We start from the raw sequence: 20,355 nt of genomic DNA on the forward strand, positions 1-20,355 counted from the left end.
AAATTCCACGACGCAGAGTCCCCCAGCATAAGGGTGGGCAGCAAAGGTACCCCGCAAGGCGCCGTACTGTCCCCCTTCTTATTCAACATAGCGATGAGAGGTCTCCCGGCCATGCTGAACAAATTCCCTGATCTAAAATTCAGCATGTACGCGGACGACATAAGCATGTGGATGAATAACGGAAGCGACGCGGAAATTGAGTGGAGTCTGCAAAGGGCAGCCGACGTAGTGGTGAAGTACGCGGCCGAAAGAGGCCTGGCTTGCTCACCGCAGAAGTCGGAGCTCTTCGTGTACAATAGCGACAGCAGGAACAAGAGAGACGTAGAAATTGAAGTGGTGGTGGGAGGCCTGGAGGTGCCCAGGGTCGAGGAAATGAGGATCCTAGGCATGTTTATCAACAAGAAAAGCAACAACACCAATACCATAAAGAAATTAGCCACATATGCAGACCAAGCGGTAGGCATATTCAGGAGGGTAGCGGTAAAAGGGCGAGGACTAAAAGAAAGGAATCTCCTGAGAATGTCGCAGGCGTGCGTAATAAGTCGGATCTGCTACGCGACGCCGTACCTAAACATGAACAAGGCAGAAATAGAGAAGGTAGACAGAATATTGAGGAAATTCGCCAAGCGAGCTCTGGGACTCCCGACACCTACGTCGACGGAGCGGCTTGAAAAAATGGGGGTGAGAATATCCCAATTAGAACGGCTCGGCCAGTCTGAAACGGGCAGGACAATACTCGAATGGGTAGGAATCCGGCCAGAAAGTAGCACGCACAAGATGGTAAACATCCCGGCAGGAATCAGGGCCAAGATATGCGTCCCACCTATGCCGCGGAACATGCACCCCGTGTATAACAAGGAAAGGCGAGAACATAGGGCTAAGGCCTACGAGAGGAAGCTGAAGGAGCGACCGGCAGACCAGGTGGCGTACGTAGACGCGGCGTGCGGACAGCACGGGGCGGCTGTATCCGCTGTGGTCGACGGGGCAGGAGTACCAACGGTAGCGGCTTCGAGCCGCACAAGAGATGCCAATGCGGCGGAAGAGTTGGCGATAGCGATCGCTTGCGTCGGTACCAAGGCCACGACGATTTTAAGTGACAGCAAAACTGCAGTAAGAAACTTCGCGAAAGGAAGAATCTCGGAAGAGGCCAAACACGTCCTCGAGGCGAGGCCGATAGAACGTAACATAGAGATAATATGGATCCCAGCGCATGAGTCTATTGCAGGAAATGAGGCTGCACACGAGCTTGCCCGAGCTCTCTATCACCGGGCGGCGGTAGAGCAGCCCTCTCGCATAGACATGAAAGATGGCCTAATTTCATACCACGAGATCACGGAACATTATAAGCTGAGCAGGAGGGTCTATCCGCCGCCCGACCGTTCCCTCGCAACAGAGGAGGCAATTGCGTGGAGAAGATTGCAAGGGGGGAATCATATAAGCCCCTTCTGCGTATACATCACAATCTCCAAAGAGGAAAAAGACCAACATTGTATAACGTGCGGGGAGAGGGGCACTCTCGACCATGTCATATGGGAATGTGCTGGAAGCCCGGGCGCCGAGCAAATGATAGAAGATAGAGAAGCCTGGGAGACCTTGCTGCGGAGCGAGGACCCCGCTAAGCAGCGACAAGCCATCCGCCTGGCGGCTGAGGCCGTGAAGCGACAATGTGTCTTCACCAGATCTTAGTTTGCGAGGCTCCTAAGTAGGGCTCCCTTAGGCCTGCGTGCCGGGGGGTCCAAAAAGGAGTTTCATTTCGGTGGAAATAAACGTTTTGATGATGATGATGACGGCACCCACTGCAGGGCAAGCCCTCTCCCATGTCACTCCATTTAACCCTGTCCTTTGCCAGCTGCGGCTGCCGTGTCCTCACAAACTTCTCGATCTCCGCCGCCCACCTAACTTTCTGCCGTCTCCTGCTACACTTGCCTTCTCTTGAAATCCACTCCCTTACCCTTAAGGACCAGCGTTTATCTTGCCTTCGCATTACATGCCCTGCCCCAGCCCCTTTCTTCCTCTGATTTCCACTAGGATGCCATGAACCCGCGTTTGTTCTATGGCCCACTCCGCCCGCTTCCAGTCTCATAACGTTACTTCTAGCATCTTCTTTCCATAGCTCGCTGTGTTGTTCTTAACTTAAGCTGAACCATTTTCGTGAGCCTCCACGTTTCCGCCCCTTAGATGAGCACCGGTGCTTACTACTCATGTAAGTAACCGACTGCATCAAGGTAACTGTTTCGTGACACTATGTGCTATGCATACATGGCAACGAACACGGCAAAGTAGGAATGAATTCCAGGAGTGGCATAGTTTCTTACTAATCACTAGAGGGCAAAGCTGGCTTCTCGGCACTTCATCTAACATGGACGCCCGAGGCATGCCGGGAAGACAGTGGTTTCGGATTGACATCTGGTGGCTTGTTGAGTGTGCTAGGAATTAGATTTTAAGAGAGTGAGCTCTTAACTATCACGTTTCGAGATTTCGTGGGGTCAGCTACCACCCTCGAATCAAAGTGCTCTCTGTGGCAGCAACTAGAAAACTGCCCATCTGGCATTGAGACTTGTAGCGGTATCTACAATAGCATTGTAGAAACAACCACCTGCCGCGTGCCAATGACGACGCCCTGGTCCAATATGATAGGTGGAGGTGGAACTATGTGAGTAGGGCGTCATGGGTCGAAATGGCCATATATTTTCGGTTTCTCGAATCTAAGACGGCGGCCATTAAAATTGGTTGTGCCCCTCCAACCCTTTCCCCCTCCCCCCAAAAATATCCTATAACGAGAGGAAGACTGTCCCGTTGCGGCACAGCTATACGTGTATACATTCGCTACTGCAGCTGCTGCTGCTGAATGGAAGAAAAGGAAAGTGCACGGGCCTGCCCACTGGCTCAAGCCGAGCCACGCTCGCTGCCGCGTGCTGAAAGTAGGAAAGTTAAAGGATAAGAGACCAAAGATAGAAAGAAAAGGCGCGTTGATATGCCCCGGGCAGATCCCGGAGGCAGTGCAATACCGGCCCGACCCGTGCCACAGTGTTTGAAGCCGAGGAGTCCAAGGACCCGCAACATATATTAAATGAGGCATCAGGTATAATGATGGCGATGGTGGTGGTGTTGGTGGTGTATACATTCGATCCGATATATATATATATATATATATATATATATATATATATATATATATATATATATATATATATATATATGTGCTCCTACAACAAGGGGCCCCCATCCGGGGACAGTTGTGTACCGAATTCGGTAGGCACGTAAAACCTTATGGGTTGTGATATAGAAATAAAACCACAATTAAATAATAGGTAAATATTGTATACATGCAATTACTAATTGAAGCGTTGCCATATCGCGCCGCAAGCCGAAAGCTAGGCCCACCTTGACCCCCAAACGAAGCAACTTCCGTTTGGAACGCATCTTGAGGGCATGTAACTCGACAACGGACGCGTTCTTCCTCGCTTTCTTCGTCTAGTAAACCAAACAGCTAACGCTCATTACTCCGACGTCTTCCTGACGGTGGCGTCCTTTTTCTTGGTTGTTCAGTTTCGTTTTGATCACTGCAGTTTTTACTTACGTTCTGCGCACTTTGTGGTGGAGTAGTTATTCAGCTTCGCACGCAGTTCAGTTCAGATCCGCGCTCTAAGTGAGCTGAGAAAAGTGCCTGGTGCCTGCAAGGCCTCAAGCCCGTTTGCACCATCGCTTGGAGCCATTTACGCAGCACTGCGTTTTGTTCAGCAGAATTAATCCTGTGCTAACTGTACACAGAAAGGTGAATGAAGGGAACAAAGATTTTTGTGAATTGAAAGATGAGCAGTCTGCTCCTGGGACCACTCTGCACATTTCTCGTATGAGTCTCGGATCCACTTATCTTTTAAAAGCGAAGAATACTTCGACAAGCGCAACTTCTGTTAATTGTGTACTCGCACAAGATTTCGTTTGATTCATTTCGAAGACTCGCGGTGGCCACGCATTGCATGCTGGACCGACTCCCACTTGATTAATTAATTCACGCAAGTACGCGCATGTTGAACTTTTTAACATGAACACAGAGGCATCACTTACGGGTAGAACAGGTTTATGTTTCCTAATTTATGTTTTTTCTTGTCAAAATCGGTAAGTGCAACGCCATAACCTGCATTTATTGCTTTTTAACTAGTTTATAATGGAAAAGCGAGGGCTCGGGCGATTTCTCATGGCACGAATCATAGACGGTGCACGCACATTCGGCGTGAACCCACAATAGCAGAAAAAACCAATGAAACGTTTCGTTTTTTCACAATACGAAAACGAAAGCTTCTAGATTTAAGCGGAAACAGTTTTTTTTGACAGAATATCTTCTCAGCAAATTGTGTCTTTTAAAGGCAACAAACTGCATTTGGATCCGGAGTACCTCGGTCAGAACCCGACCACGGCGGAGGCGTTTCGATTGAGGTGAAACGCCAGAACATTCGCGTGCTGTGCGATGTGTGTGCCCATTACAGATCCCCAGGTGGTCGAAATTATTCCCGAGCCCTCCACTACCGCACCTCACTCTCCCTTTCTTTTTTCACTCCCTCTTTTATCCCTTCCCTTACAGCGCGGTTCAGGTGTCTGCCGATATGTGAGACAGATTCTTAGGGTGTAGCGCGTTATTCAAACCAAGTGAGACAGATACTGCGCCATTTTCCCCCAAAGCCAATTTTCAATTTTCAATTCATGAAGAGAAAGCCTTCTCGTCAATAGCAAATCCGCTGCTCGTTTACGCCATAGCTCTTCTGCTCATTTATAGCAACGTACACTAAGCATATCTTATCACAGGAGATATTGATTGTAAAACAACGTTTCCATGCAACATGTACTTTGCAAAAATTAGTATTTCAGCATTCGTAATCATGCTTCAGGGTAAAGCCATGTACGATACGCTGCCTTCCCGGTATTCCCACGGTGGACGAGGTTCCCTTTATGAAACTCTCATATACGGTGGCGCCAGCTCTATGTGCAGTGGCAGAGACTAAATGCAGCAACTGCAGTACAGTGTGGTAATCTGGGCGTACCACACATCAACGTTTTTAGATCCCACACATTACACGGCAACTTTCTCTTTTTTTACCTCGTTGAAGATGCACTGCAGCCTTTACATTTAAATCACAGGCATTTTTATAAATATGGTTGGCATAGACAGGAGTGCTAAGGGATCGATCGCATTAAGAGCAGGAAAGGCTCCATAAATACTCGAACATGTTCACATTTTGGGATTTTTCCAATGACTTACGACTGAAATAGCTATTTTGAACTGATCGTAGATTATCTTTTCTTTTTTCCTGGGCGCTGTTCTCTGAGGCCATTTCTTTGCACGTAATAGGGTGCACACGCTATCAGTGTTCTCAGCTCAAAGCTAATAACATAAGTCCATACAATGCTATAGGAAGCCTTCATCGATTATGCCAGTAGCTGAACTTCGCTTCCAAATATCCACATCTGTGCGACCATATTTTAATATCTAGCGCATCTATACGCCATCAGTGAAGAGGGAAATGCTGGGTAAATCCGAGCTCAATAAAAATTAGAACAGCTTCTGAGCTTTCTTCTTTGCTCACAGGTGACGCGACGATCGGCAAACACCTATGATTGGCGTTTTAGCGTTTCTTTTTAACACGTTGGTTTTGAGGGCAAACTAGGATTTGTTAGAGCTGAAGAGCTATTTCCTATCAACACGGCTGTGGATGGACAATCGCTTTTCGTAATCGGGGTGGTGCGGTGCCGAAATGTCCTTAAACACCGCCCACGCACCGGGAGGAGTCCTGGTCTTCACAGGCGAGCTCTAAGTTATCTTTCGACTTATGCTTACAAAACTCATGTCGCATATTTGAAAATTAAAATGCTCGGAGACAGGTATAGTGTGCTGCGTAACAATGGCTCCAGCTAAAGTGACCAATCTGAAGCTTAGCCCTTTTGGAAAGTAAGAAATACCCGCCGCAGTGGCTCAGCGGTTAGAGCGCTCGACTAATGATCCGTAGTTCGCGGGTTCGAACCCGACCACGGCGGCTGCGTTTTTGTCGAGAAAAAACGCTAAGGCGCGCATGTGCTGTGCGAAGTCAGTGCATGTTAAAGATCCCCAGCTGGTCGAAATTATTACGGAGCCCTCCACTAATGCACCTCTTTCTTCCTTTCTTCTGTCACTCCCTCCTTATCCCTTCCCTTACGACGCGGCTCAGGTGTCCAACGATATATGAGACAGGTACTGCGCCATTTCCTTTTCCCCAAAACCAATTATTATTGTTATTATTATTATTATTATTATTTTTAAATTAGGAAACGATCTGTGCCAGTGCCACAAACTCGCTCATGCTCCGTATAATCTAGGCTCTATCTACCGAACAACGCTGTAGCACCGGAGAACAGGGGAAGGGAGTGTCTAGCGTTCCGTCCAGACGGAACATTTGCTCCTGCTGCAGTTCCGTCCAGACGGAAATATGTACTGCAGCTAGAGTTCCTTTATGTTACGTTCAAGCCCACGTCCCGATGTGCCGGTGTCCTTTATGTTGCGTTCAAGCCGATGTCCCGATGTGCCGGTGTCCTTCATGTTCCTTTATGTTGCGTTCAAGCCGACGTCCCGATGTGCCGGTGTCCTTTAGGTTCCTTCATGTTGCGTTCAAGCCGACGTCCCGATGTGCCGGTGTCTTTATGTTCCTTTATGTTGCGTTCAAGCCGACGTCCCGATGTGCAGGTGTCCTTCATGTTCCTTTATGTTGCGTTCAAGCCGACGTCCCGATGTGCCGGTGTCCTTCATGTTCCTTTATGTTGCGTTCAAGCCGACGTCCCGATGTGCCGGTGTCCTTCATGTTCCTTTATTTTGCATTCAAGCCGACGTCCCGATGTGCCGGTGTCCTTCATGTTCCTTTATGTTGCGTTCAAGCCGACGTCCCGATGTGCCGGTGTCCTTCATGTTCCTTTATGTTGCGTTCAAGCCGACGTCCCGATGTGCCGGTGTCCTTTATGTTGCGTTCAAGCCGACGTCCTGATGTGCCGGTGTCCTTCATGTTCCTTTATGTTGCGTTCAAGCCGACGTCCCGATGTGCCGGTGTCCTTCATGTTCCTTTATGTTGCGTTCAAGCCGAAGTCCCGATTGCCGGTATTGAAGCCGTTGTCAGCGAAGCCAGCAAACAATCCAGCGAAGCCGGCTGAGAGGAATTATTAAGACACCGTTACGTAGTTGAAACTATTAAAAACAGTTCAAAAAGCAGCAATAAGCAAAGTCAGTTGTAAAATTGTAAACTATAGCTCAACCACTCAAGACTAGTGAAAGTTATTGCTTGTTTTTTACACATACTAACGATTCCAAACATAAAGTAACTCTCGCGCAAATTGGAGTTTCGTCTGGACGGAACTCAAGCCACAGCCAAAGGGGAAACCGGGCGTGGAACTACGTTCTCCGAATGATGTTATTGTGCATGCTGCCTGGCCGGCCTTCCTAACGATAAGTTAATTAAAGGACCTGGTACAAAAACTCCCAATCACTAAATTTCTTCGCTTCGCAAAAAAGCAAGGTCCGTAATCTTATTACCGCAGACACATCCAGAAGAATAAAAATTAAAGCACACCTGTGATTAATAAATTTTCCAACGGTGTTAAGAACAGCAAAATGAACTATAGAAGAAGCAGATGATGTGCAGAGCTTAAAAGAACCGTCTTAAACAAACGAAAACAGTATTTTTCTTCTCATGCCGGAGCCGTTGTGCACGAAGAAAAAAATGTAAAGTTATCGGAAGGAGTTATGATGGCAGATTCTTGAACTGGAAGCGGATGAACACATCATGCATTCATAAATGTAGACCCAGATGCGTTTTTGCACAAATGTAAAAATGAACCTAATGAATACATAAGCCGACTCATTGCGAGCGACGTGAAGGTACGTACGTTTCACCGCTATGTTACACACAGGGATGTTGTCAGTTCTTCGGTATATCTGACACTGTGGTGCTTTTGGATGATTGTTACTTAAAATTCTGTAAGCGAGCTCTTTCAGGAGCTGCTTAGGCAATATGAATTAAGAGTGGTTGAAGTAAGCTCTTCTAGTGACCAACAGGTATTAACCGCTGGTTGCACAACTTGTTACCATGGCGTGGCGTGTCATCCGCCCGACGAACATCCCGAGCAATTCAGAAATCATTCCACACTTGAACGCCCTGGTAGACACCTGCGAGACTTCACTTCTGAGCGACTGGTCGCCCTCTGTTCTTGCAAGATAGGGTAGCAGGGGGCGACACTAGAGCTATTTAGAGTTTCACTGACAAGATTTCGCTTTCTCTTGGCACAGGTCGTGGCAGCAGGGTTGTCATTGCAATAAGCAACGACAGGCTAAAACAAGGTGCGATTGACCTATATGCATGTCGTGTTATATACTAGGGTCAAAATTTCCTCTACAAGTATCACTCCTTCGTCTGCATGCAGATGGCTGTGCAAAACGCGGAAGTGCATCGGCTACCTTGCTCTGGTATCTTTGCTTTTCGTTTTACTTACGGTGCTGGGCAAGGAAGGCTCGCTTCAATCGACGTGCCGAAAGGGTGCGGTCGGGGAAGGGTATGCGCAAGCATTTCTTCCCTGGCGAATTTGCTGCCAGTAGCCGATGATGGGATGCCGGTGTGAACGTATAATACGCATTTTTTCACAACATTGCGCACGCAGAAAGAAGCAAGTGTTCTTTTTTTCTCCGCCTTGAACACTTTGCCCAATGTTAAGCACAGGAGTTTGCTGATAACTAGATAATAGTCGGAATATCACCGGAAGGATATGGAATTATTGCAACAAGGTCCCGCATTTACCAGAACAATTGGTTTCATCGAATATCCCATGAAAGCTGAGAAATGGACTGAAACAGCTGTTTTTGTGCTCAAAGCATGGCGGGAATTTCAAGTGTGGCCTTTCCAGTATTTCTTAGCCTTTGCTGAGAGGAGCCCATTTTCCTTGCCTCTTACCCTTCATAATGGAACTCTGAGTCGTGCGGCGTTTATCGGTCTTTCCAGCGATTCTATTTGGCGCGCTACGTGGGATTTCTTTCGGAACTACAAGTCCTATAATGATGGACTCCTAGTTAAATTCCTCGACCCGGGGTTTTTTAATGTACACTTCCATCATACAGCACACGGGCGTACGTTCAATTTCGCCTATACCCAAATGCGACTCCCGCAGCCGGCATTAGACCCTGTGACCTTGGGCGCAGCAGCCACATACCACGGCCACTGGGCACCGTTACGGGGCGAGCCCAAAATTCCTGTGAAGCCTTTCTGCATAGGGTGCAGGATTTCGAAAAAAAAATTGGCTGTGGTCACGGAGCAAGACTATACAGGAGGTGAAACTCCCGTCTGCGCGAGCGAGCCCAGGCGACCAGATGAAGTCACAACTGTATGCGCCGACGGGGGCGCATGCAGTGGCGGTGCCTTGCCGTGCCTCGTAGAAGCAGCAGGAAAAAAAAAATGCAGCGCCCGGGCAGGCGCCTTTGGCGCACTCTCCGGCGGCGTGCGCTCAAAGCAGACGACAAGCAGACGAAACGGGTGTTTGCTTCAGCGGGCACGCCGGGAAGTTGTATTTCTGCGCCCTCAAAAGTCAAACAGCAACAATTCTTGTCGGTGTCAGTTCGAGGGCTGTAATACTAACAGCGCTGCTGTGCCTAGTGCGGCCTCCTTCGGAATTTGCTAGTTAAGATGGGACGCAGGTGTTTTGTTCGAAATTGCAAAAGAGGTTACAAGTGTTCCAGGGAGAATGTGAGCAAGGTGAGAAGTTGATGCCGCTTGTTGCCTTCTCGGCTGACGTGTAGTCATAAAAGCTCCGCCCTAAGACACCCGCGTTCTCCTCCAGCAGATGAAACTCAGCGTGGTCTCATACTCGACAAACGTGAAGGCATGTTTGCCTTCGACGAATGCCAGCAGCGCTTACACCCATCCAATCAAAGTCATCGCGCGGGTGTCAAACAAAAGCCCTGCGTACAACCAGAAGCTACAGATCATCTTATAGCGGTCATGGAAAAGAACGCGTTTTATTTTTTCCTGTGGTCAAATGGTTGAAGCGTAGCACCAGTTGCTCTTCGGGCTACCGGCTACCGCGCGAGAGTGCCCTCAATAGAGGTCAGGCGCGCGCGGCCGAACGGGATCTACTCGCTCGACCGGTTGCCTTGGCAACAGAAATGCAGTAGTTTCTTTTCAGGGCGCCAGGCGCCGCCAGCAGAATAGTGGTGCCGCGGGCTTGTGACCTTTTATGGTCGTCGCAGACGCCGGAGTTTAAACTCCTTGTAGTCTTCCTCCGTGGCCGAGTAGAACTCGCTGAGTGGAATTCCAAAGTCAGTCTTTCGCCGCTGCGTTTCGCTGCGCGTTCCTTCTTCATCTTCGTCCCTGAACATGGATTCACTCTATCCCCCCTCTCTCTTCTCCCCCCCCTCGGTTTAGCCGGTGCGCCGCGCCGATGGCACCTGCTCCGCACCACGTGACGAACCATGTAACCAGCGACGGCGCCGCCAGGCTGACGGCTCGTTATGCTAGCGTAATGCAGGCGCGCGGCGCGCACACCAGCTGCGTGCTCTGACGTCACTCCGCGCATGCGCACAACTGACGAGGCGTGTGGTGTCTGCTCCGCCGTCGGCGCAGGCGAGGCGTGCGCCGGGCTATGACGTCACTCCCCGCATGCGCACAGCTGGCGGAGCGGTGGTGACACGGCTCAGCGCGCAGCCACGCTGACCACGCGAAGCGACTGGGCTAATGGAGCTCTCGCTACAAAACGCCAAAACAAGCCTGAAGTGAAATAGTGTACAGTTGAACATGCATGCGCAGCACATGCAAAAAAAAATTCCGGATGAAAATTCCATTTGCTGATACGCAAGGATAGTGTTCCCGTGTGTGCTACAAAACACTACGCAGGAGTGAAAACAGTCGATAGTGCAGCTTAGATAGGTCTTACAATAGTGCCCTTCATTGTAACGTCGCAGAGTGCTTTTCTCACTACGCCGATGGTTGATAAGCAGTGTGTGGCGCCTTATGTTTTTGATTGATTTTAGAGTCGCATTTGAACTTTAAATACGGATACTTGTTTATCCCGTGTAGGTTAAGCGTATATTACGCCTCAATAAATATTTGCTTCCATGCCAATCAAAGAGTTGTTCTAAGAAACTTAGGGATGCTCAACTGGAGTGAATCGGAGAAAATGCGATGGCATTCATCTTTCACTCGCCAATTTATTCCCATTCTGATTATAATCCATTACTAATTCTCTTTCACTCTTTATTCTAATCCATTAATGACGCTTTGAATTAAGCTTTTATGAGCCTAAACTGCCGCATAATTTGTGGCATAATCACAACGACAAGCTCCCGCATACAATATTTCCGCAAATCTTTGTTGTATTTGTTCTTTCTTCAAAGCTGCCGGCACGCCGCTTTATCGCTTTGTTTGCGATGAAAGACGCGACCAGACTTATATCGATTGATCGCATCCAGGCAGAGCCGATTCTACGTTGTTCCAGAATGTTGTAGTAACTTTGCACGCTTTATCTCAAAAGTTCGCTAGCAGCTTTAAATTTAGCAGGGCCGAGAACGGCGGGCATTCTGTTCGACGACCGCCGAGCACGGTTGTTGCTACGCCGCCACCGAGTGATTCAGTCCATTGGGAGCGCATGTCAGCCCAAATAAAGAGTTTTCTTCAGTGCGATGTCAGTGCACGTTAAAGATCCCCAGGTGGTCGAAATTATTCCGGAGCCTTCCACTACGGCACCTCTCTCTTCCTTTCTTCTTTCACTCCCTCCTTTACCCTTCCCTTACGGCGCTTTTCAGGTGTCCAGCGATATATGAGACAGATACTGCGCCATTTCCTTTCCCCCCAAAACCAATTATTATTATTCAGACGCCATTCTCTCTGCCTTTCTGCTATCCGAACTGCAGTCACCACTTTGTGAAAATATATAAGGAAGCGATGTGAATGATCACTCTGTCAACGATCTTCCAATGTGCACTGTCAAGCGGTAAGAACTCTTTTATAATTTTGGATTTTAGGACCAGCATGCACATACACCCCAAAAAGTGCACTTTGATGTCCAAGAACTGAATGATGCTGTCTTTTGGTAATTTATGCGCAAAGACACGTCATTTTCCTTCCCATGTCAAGATCGTAAGTACGCTGCTGGCTACATCAGGCTTTGATGTGCATTTCTATTTTCACGCCTCCGCGCAGTTTAGTTAAATAACGGCTCATAGTTGCCATATCTCTCATCTATTGAAGAGTGACGCTTGTTTGTTTCGCGTCATCATCAGTAACAAACTTTCCTGTGTAGGTCATTTGATTGTGAAGTTTTTTAATACACAGACTTCGTGCTGCGTATGCGCCCTATTGGAGATCACTGTTCCGTCCCTTGAGAGGTATAATACCATGTGCTATAGGCGCCCTGCCACAGCACCGCTGGTAGCGCTTAGCTGTCTTGCACGAATATTCTATTCGTGTCCGAATCGATGGTACTATTATTCGATCCATATTCGATTCGGCTTTTAGCTACACTAATCGTATTCAATTTATTTTGAAAAAGTACTGTTCGCACACACCTGCTACGCGTGGTTCCTCGCAAAAAGATGTGCTTACCTGCTACACCTGTCAGATCTGGCTACAGCACGAAGATAAAAAGAACTGGAGGGGGCACCTAAGCTCCGCCTTAAGGGCATGGCGTAAAAGCGTATTGGGTCAATTCTCATAAATGCCGAAAGTTATCTTAGGTCCCTGGAAGTCCTCATATGCCTCCTGGCGTAGTAGCACAGCGGTGAAGCGATGTGCCACTGCCCTCGAAGGCAGGTGCTCCAATTCGTTTGCCTTGTGCGGCTCAAATTTCTCTTCCCAACCGACCAATTATTGATTTAACTGAGTTCTGTCACTGTGGGAGATTGCTCACTTTCCGGTGGGAAGGTTGTTATGACGCCGAAGGGTCACGTGACCTAGGTGGCCCATCTGCCTCCTACGTTGCTCTCTGGGCACCGCCTTCCAGAGTCATGCTCATGATTTTTCGCTCGCAACGCCGATGCCGACAATGCCGACACAGGATTTTCTCGACAACGGGGCATTTAACACTACATTATTAAAGTAACACAAACTGGCTGCGAAATAAAATTTATTTGAGGTCATCATATCGAAAGCAATTTTTACAGCACAATGCGTCCGGCTATTTACGAGAACTCACGCCTCAGAAAGTGTAGCTTGAGCTACAAAAGCACTTTTATTGCCTATTTTTTTGGAGGCTTGAAGGTCCGAGTTCTAGGCATTGCGGTACAGTACACTCAAAACAAGAATACCCCTATTTTCAGCAAAAAGGAAGTAAAGGAAGTCAGCTTGAGAACAGGTTACGTTTTTCCTCCTTTCTGTTTACAATGTATGGAACAAAATTAAAACATAGCTTTTAAGCTGTAGAATTGTGAACGTCCTTATTTAGTATATTCAATTGCTCAACTGAAATGTCCTAAATGAAATGGTAAAGAGTTTCGGGCCAGTACCGGTATTTATCTGAAATCAACTTTTTTTTTCTGCTGCTCGGCTGTCACTATTTTGGTAGGTCTTACGCGCAGCAGAAATGAATGTTGCTAAACAAAGAACAAATTTTCTCCTCTGCTAATTGTTCAATTCAAACAAATTTACTTCAAAACAATTTAACTTTGAAATTTTGAATGGTGCCTACAAACCCTTATTTCGTTCAGTAGTTTGTATCAAATTATTTCAAGAAAGCTCTTTGTTTCTTTCGAGTTTTTTACCGATTTAGCAGCTGAAAAATGAGAATGTCCACCGCGATGCCAGCATGTGCTTTCGCCTAATCCGGCGGGTCTGGTACTTGAAAACCTCTTAAGCAAAACATATTGCTAAAGCAGTTACTGCCTGCTTAGTTCACTCAAAGTCTATTAAACAATAATTACAGGTTCATAGCAGAAAGCGTAGAGGCTTGTAACTAATTGCCATAATGGCATTCACGGTTATTAGCATTTAAGCTTGAGTAGAAACGGAGGAACGCTAAATTTTATCAGAATTCGTTTATACCTGAGTACTGAGGGCAGTGCGTGAGTTCGTCTTTTGTGAATGAGGCTGACTGGTGTTTCCTCTCTCAAACCCAGAATCCTGCTCTACTGCGATGGCGTGCAGGTGACCTTTGAAGGAGCGGATGCGAGGAAGTTCCAGGGAACCACGAAAGGGCGCATATACCTCAACACGCATAGGGTGACGTACTTCGCTGCACATCTCGCTTCTGTTGGCAGGACAAACGCCAGTGGCTTCTGTTTTACTGTTTGTTCTTTGCAGAATGCAGCCATGATCCTCATGGATTATAGAGTAGCGACATTTTTTTCGTACTCTCACAATGACAGGAGAGAATTTTCCTGGTGTAGACGGGCATGATAAAGGCTTGCCTTTTATTCACAGAATTCCGCAAAATGGCGAGATACACTTTCTAGGCCTGAGGCGGAGGCTAGGTGAGGAAAACACCTGTTGGACTTCTCGCGTGCGAGCAAAGTACTGCCCTGTGACTTCTCCCAATTCAAGACTATGAAAAGAGATATTGCATCGATATGCATGGGATGAGCGCTTCGTATGTCGAGGCCGAACCAAATACCCGACATTTTGACGTTACATGAGGTAACGTCGCGTTTTGGACGCAGGCTCCCTTAATAAATTTGGACGCCGGATGAACGATTTCTGCAGCTGAATTTGCAAGGGTGGAACCTTAGGTTTTACCTTATACACAGTTGGGGTCGGAAGCCTCTCACCCTCCTCTATAGAATCAAGCCGCACTACCTGCAGGCGCCACTTGAAGATGCACTCCTGGTGTCTAGACCGAAGCAGTATGCTGGTCTTAAGGCCATAAGTGAATGTTCAGGTGGCACCTGCATGCAGTTCGGCACGGTTTGGAACAGTGCACGCGAATTGGTAGCGCGTCCCCGACTTTCCGAAGGGGAATGCTACCACGTGCAGGTTCGAACAAGAGAACAAGAGAACAAAATATCAGACAATACAAAACGACGCCGTATTTATAATTTATAATTTAAAGGAAAAGGGCCAATAAGAAACAGAAACGAAAACAGGAAAAACACACACTCAACACACGTACAACAGTACATAATAAAGGAAACAGTTCCCCCAGTACTGAGCGTCCCACGTGAAGCGGGGATGTCTTGTAGACAGGACGGAATGCGGATTAATGAACTGCGACGTGTCGCTGGCGTTGAGTCGACGGAATCGGCGAAAGAGAGCCAGGCGGTATTAGCAGCGGAGAAAACCGCAGGAAGACGCCGGAGGTGTCCAGCCATGAGCCCGAAGAACTTGGCAGCGGCAGGAAAAACGTAGCCAGGTCTCGTCGATGGCGTCATGAAACGCCGGAGGCTTAAAGCAGGCTACTCAAAAGTGCCTTTCGGCAGCACGGATCTTCAGTCCATCGGCTGCCACCTTCACGCTTGCAAGGAGTGCAGTAGGCTTGCGTCGGTGATCCAAGGGAGGTCACGGCAGCACGGACCCAACGTCCGACGGCTGCCAATTCCACGCTTGAATGACCCGTGCTCCGCTGCGCTGTCTTCCTTTACGCCTCGTTTTTCTGACACGTCAGCTCTCCGCTCCTCGTGCTGGCCACGTTCTTTGTCGCCGTCGCCTTGCTCACACCCTTCGCACGCGCACACGCGCAACGCTGGGCTGGAACGCGCAGCCCTCTGCTTTCCGACGCGCCACTGTGACGCACCGCGTTCATAACTCCTCCGAAGATCTTTTGTGGACCTCACATATGACCCCCCCCCTCCCCCCCTTCGGGAAAGTTTTTTCGACATAGAAAAAACTGCTGGTGGTGCACACACCACTAATGTTCACGTGGTAAACGGACAAGTTAGGCGCCGTTGAAGTCACCGAAGGCACTTTACACCGTGGCACACGGAGGTACATAGTGACGCACCTAGAGAGAACATGGGGCCCAACATTGTACATCTGGCACAAGAGAAAATACAGAAACCTTACACATCATAGGACACACTCTTTGCACACGTCTGTACTATAAGGGTTAAAATTCACACACTGAACAGCTCATAACCTCAGAGACTTTTAACCTCGTTATCTATGACAGGAGTGCATCGTCAGGCGGTGCCTGCTTGTAGTGGTGCACGATTCATAACTTGAAGTGGGTGGTCAGAGATATTTAACACCGTTATCTGCACCAGAAGGGCATCGTAAGGTGGTAGCTGCATGTAGTGGTGCACGATTCAGTACATGGAGGGGGGTCAGAGACTTTTAACTCTGTTATCTACGACACGAGTGCATCGTCAGGTGGCACCTGCATGTAGTGGTGCACGATTCATAACTTGGAGGTGGTGGTCAGAGATATTTAACACGGTTTTCTACCCCATACGTGCATCGTAAGGTTGCGCCTGCATGTAGTGGTGCACGATCCAGAACTTGGAGTGGGGGGGGGGGGGGTCAGAGACTTTTATCCCCGTTATCTACACCAGAAGGGCATCGTCAGGTTGCAGCTGCATGTAGCGGGGCACGATTCAGAACATGGAGTCGGGTCTGAGACTTTTAACCCCGTTATCTACACCACAACTTCATCCTCAGGTGGCACCGGCATGTAGTGATGCGTGATTCAGAACTTGGAGGGGGAGCGGGGGGAGGGGGGTGATAGATACATTTAACCCCGTTATCTACGACAGGAGTGCGTCGTCAGGTGTCGCTTGCTGTAGTGGTGCACGACTGAGAACTTGGAGTTGGTTGAGTTAGATAGATAGATAAAGAGGAGGGAAAGGCAGGAATGTTAACCAGAAAGAAGTTCCGGTTGGCTACCCTGCACTGGTGAAGAGGAATTAGGGGACTAATAGGAGGAAGGGAGAAGGATAAAAAGGCATAACACACACACGCACAACGCTGTCACAGTTTGTCACTCAATCCAGTCGCTCTCAAATAGGCAAAGAGTGCCTTGTATGCCTTGAGGGCAGTCGGTTGCTGTGGCCACGAACCGAGGATCCTTTGCTCTGTTAATGGGCAAGGATCGAGACGGTCTAGGGCACAACACAGTGTATGTCTTGCACTCGCAAATGCAGAGCACTCACAGAGAAGATGAGCGACGGTCTCCTCACAACCACAGCTTTCACAGGCAGTACTGTCGGCCATCCCCATCCGGAAAGCATAGTTGTTGGTAAAAGCAACGCCGATCCATAACCAGCATAACAATGTTGTTTCGCGTCGTGCTAAGTTATGTGGAAGACAAAGGTGCAGTCCAGGGTCCAGTACCTTGAGGCGGAGGTTGCAAAACTCTCCCCTGTTCCACGCTGAAAGTGTGAGCTCTGGCGCCAAAGGGCGAAGCCCACACGCTGTGTCTGGTGTTGATATTGGGATCCTCACTGGAAGTCCGTCGTTGTGAGCAGAACACGCAGCCGCGTCAGCCTGATTACTGTTAATACCACAGTGTGCTTGCAGCCATTGAAAAATGATGCCCTGACCATTGGATACGGCACCGTGGTACGGTAGACGGATCTCAGCAACAAGTTGTTCCTGCGACCGGCGGCGTAGCGCAGCTTGAAGGGCTGCTTTATATTCGGTGAAAACCGTCCAGTCATGTGGAGGTTCTTTGCTGATGAACTCTACCGCCGCCCGTAAGGCTGCGAGTTCCGCACCAGTTGAAGGTGTTGGATAGGTCGTCTTCACTTTCATGAAGATGAATCTGACCGGTATCAGCACCAACCCCGCAGAACTAGTCGAGTGAACTGATCCATCTGTGTAAACATGTATGTGGTGACTGTGGTAAGAATGCAGGTGATTCAATGTCAGTTGTTTGAGAGCGGGCAGTGATACACCAGCTTTCTTAGTAATGCCAGTAATATGGAGGTGAACCCGAGGTTCGTGAAGACTCTATAAGGGTGAGCACGGTCTTGACGCAGGGGTGAACTCCGATCGAAGATATGCGCGATGGGCTTCAATGACTTTGGCGAATACAGTACGTAGCCTAATTATTGGGAGTGTTCCCCCTTAAAGGCATATCCTGCATCGAAGGGGCTTAGGCACAAAAGGTCGAACTGGATGGCGTAATTGTCCGACCTTCAATACGATTGTATGCAGTCACCCTTGAAGGTCAGCCTGATGCATGTAGATCTTCCTAACCGCTGAACTTGAATGATGGAAATGCCGTTGGTTGCCGGCTTGATCAACATGGGTAAATCTGCGTCATTGATGGCGATGTCAGAGATTTTTATTGGGGTCAGAAATTTTTAATGCTGTTATCTACACCAGAAGTGCATCGTCAGGTGGCGCCTGCGTGTGGTGCGGCATAGTAACGACCATTCTCGGCGTTCGTCTAGGGCCAGAATCATCGCTGCTCTCAGCCGCCCTTAATTTTATGCTGATAAAGAACGTTCGGGATAAACATACCACCCCAGAAATCTCGAACAACAAAGCGGTTGCGCGTGGCTGAGATCATTCTGATGATCCTGGTCGCATCTCGCTTTACAAACTGATAAAGGCGCAGGCTGGCGGCTCCAAGCATAAGCAAACACTTATAGTTTGACGGCAATATTAACAAAAACAAGTTATAGGGTTTTATCGTAGTTAATCCTAGCAGACATGCGAAAGTATGTGTTTAGCCTGGTTGGCTCATGGTTCTGTTTTTCTGGGTCATCGGCACGTCTGGCGCAGATAATATTAGTTCAATATTAGTACTGGTTCAAGAAGGCGATGACGAGCAATGCCCAACGCGAGAGTATGCTGCAGTTGAACAAGAGGCGTGATTGGCTGTGGCGATAGCATAACCAAGCAATGCTTAACTAAGCGATTTAAATCGAAAGACTTTTATCATGCTCTACAATTCACTAATTTTGCCAAAATGGGAATTCACAAACGTTGTATAAAATTCTTTGAGAGCGCAATGATCGAACGCGTTTAAAAGCGGTTGGTCCGTATCCTATATGATCGATATATGGGGAGGCGATACTACGTACTTCGATTATGATCGATTACGGTCTAAACTGAATCTCCTTCCAAAGTCAACAAGGCGTGAGCTCCGTGATGATTCATTCTTACAGAAATTCTTGCATGGATCAACAAATTGCCCTGAACTGACCTCTGCACTTAAACTCACAGTGCCTAGGCACAATGCACGAAGCCATCGGGTGCTTCATGCTGAGAATCGCTCTAGCCTCTCTACATCATGGCGCATTCAAATACATGTTTAAAACATCTACATTGTTCAAAATGCAATTGGAGGCATTTTTACCTTTAACAGTTTTAATACGCATGATCTAGTTTCCTTCTGCTCATAATACTACTTATTTCCCTACTTATCAGGCATGTTTGAAATATTGTAACATGATTGAATGTACACTGGTGCACCACACCCCAGGCAGGAATGCTGTTTGTGGGCACCTGAAGTAGGCAAATATATAAATAAAAATAAATAAATATATAATTAGTGTTCTCGTGCACAAGCCAGCCAAGCTGATCTATTCGCAGCGCCGCGTGTTCCGAGCCCATTAGAGGCAATATTTATTTTATTGCTATAGCGTTAAGGAGCTGGTGTCGCAGAAAATCTGGCATCTTTGACAGTGAGCGAAGCACCCACGACAAATTCCCAGAGAAGCAACCTAGGAGGCAGTCGGGCCATCTAGGTATAGTAACCTTAAGCCATGATTACAACCTCCCCTCCGGAGAGTGATAAACCTGCTTAACGTGTAAGATATGGCACTAGAATTAATGACTGGTCGCTAGGGAAGGAAAACCTGGGTCGCATAAGGCCCACCTGTGGGAACAACTGCCATCCCATGTATGTGCCCGCATCGTTTAACCTCTGCAACACTGCGCCCAGAGTTGTGCGAGATCTATGAATGTAAACTGAAGAGTTACCAATTCTGCATATATGGGAATAAACTCATTACGCTATCACGACATACCCTTGAGGCGATGCTTAAGGGTCACCTGCAATTTTTATTTGTTGAAGATCAGGCTTCAGATATGAAATTTCTTTTGTAGCTTTGGTCGTGAAGTAGACCTTTCACTTTAAAAACTGAAAGCAACAAACACACTACGGCTTCTGCAAGCCATGTTCGACATGAGAAAGCTCGAACCAACGTCTTGCTACAGCAATAACAATGTCAACTGGTAATCTCTGTATTCCAGCAACGACTATGAGTTGAAAGAACGAATCAGTTATCAGATTTATGCGACAGGTGACCGTACAAGTTATCCGTCCATGATCAGTTCCATACTTCTCGAGAAATTATTTCACGCGATTTTTTTTAATAAATGGCGGCTATACCGTTTATAAATGAAGACGCACTCTACTAGAAAGTTTGTGGGATATCGCACAGCTGCTTGCAATAATCCCAATGGATTCATGGGCAGCAAA

At 47.8% G+C, this 20,355-nt stretch overlaps 1 protein-coding gene across 1 annotated transcript in view; it reads left to right on the plus strand.

Annotated features, from left to right (window-relative positions):
- The first annotated feature begins 5,750 nt into the window (after nucleotides 1-5,750).
- Nucleotides 5,751-20,355, plus strand: part of LOC144097946 (WW domain-binding protein 2-like) — a 40,656-nt gene continuing 26,051 nt past the window's right edge. The window contains exons 1-2 of the mRNA XM_077630540.1: nucleotides 5,751-5,806; nucleotides 14,108-14,210. Of these exons, the coding sequence (XP_077486666.1) occupies nucleotides 5,751-5,806; nucleotides 14,108-14,210 (159 nt within the window). The remainder of the gene's footprint in view (nucleotides 5,807-14,107; nucleotides 14,211-20,355) is intronic.

This window comes from Amblyomma americanum, chromosome 7, assembly GCF_052857255.1.
Source record: "Amblyomma americanum isolate KBUSLIRL-KWMA chromosome 7, ASM5285725v1, whole genome shotgun sequence".
NCBI lineage: Eukaryota > Metazoa > Arthropoda > Arachnida > Ixodida > Ixodidae > Amblyomma > Amblyomma americanum.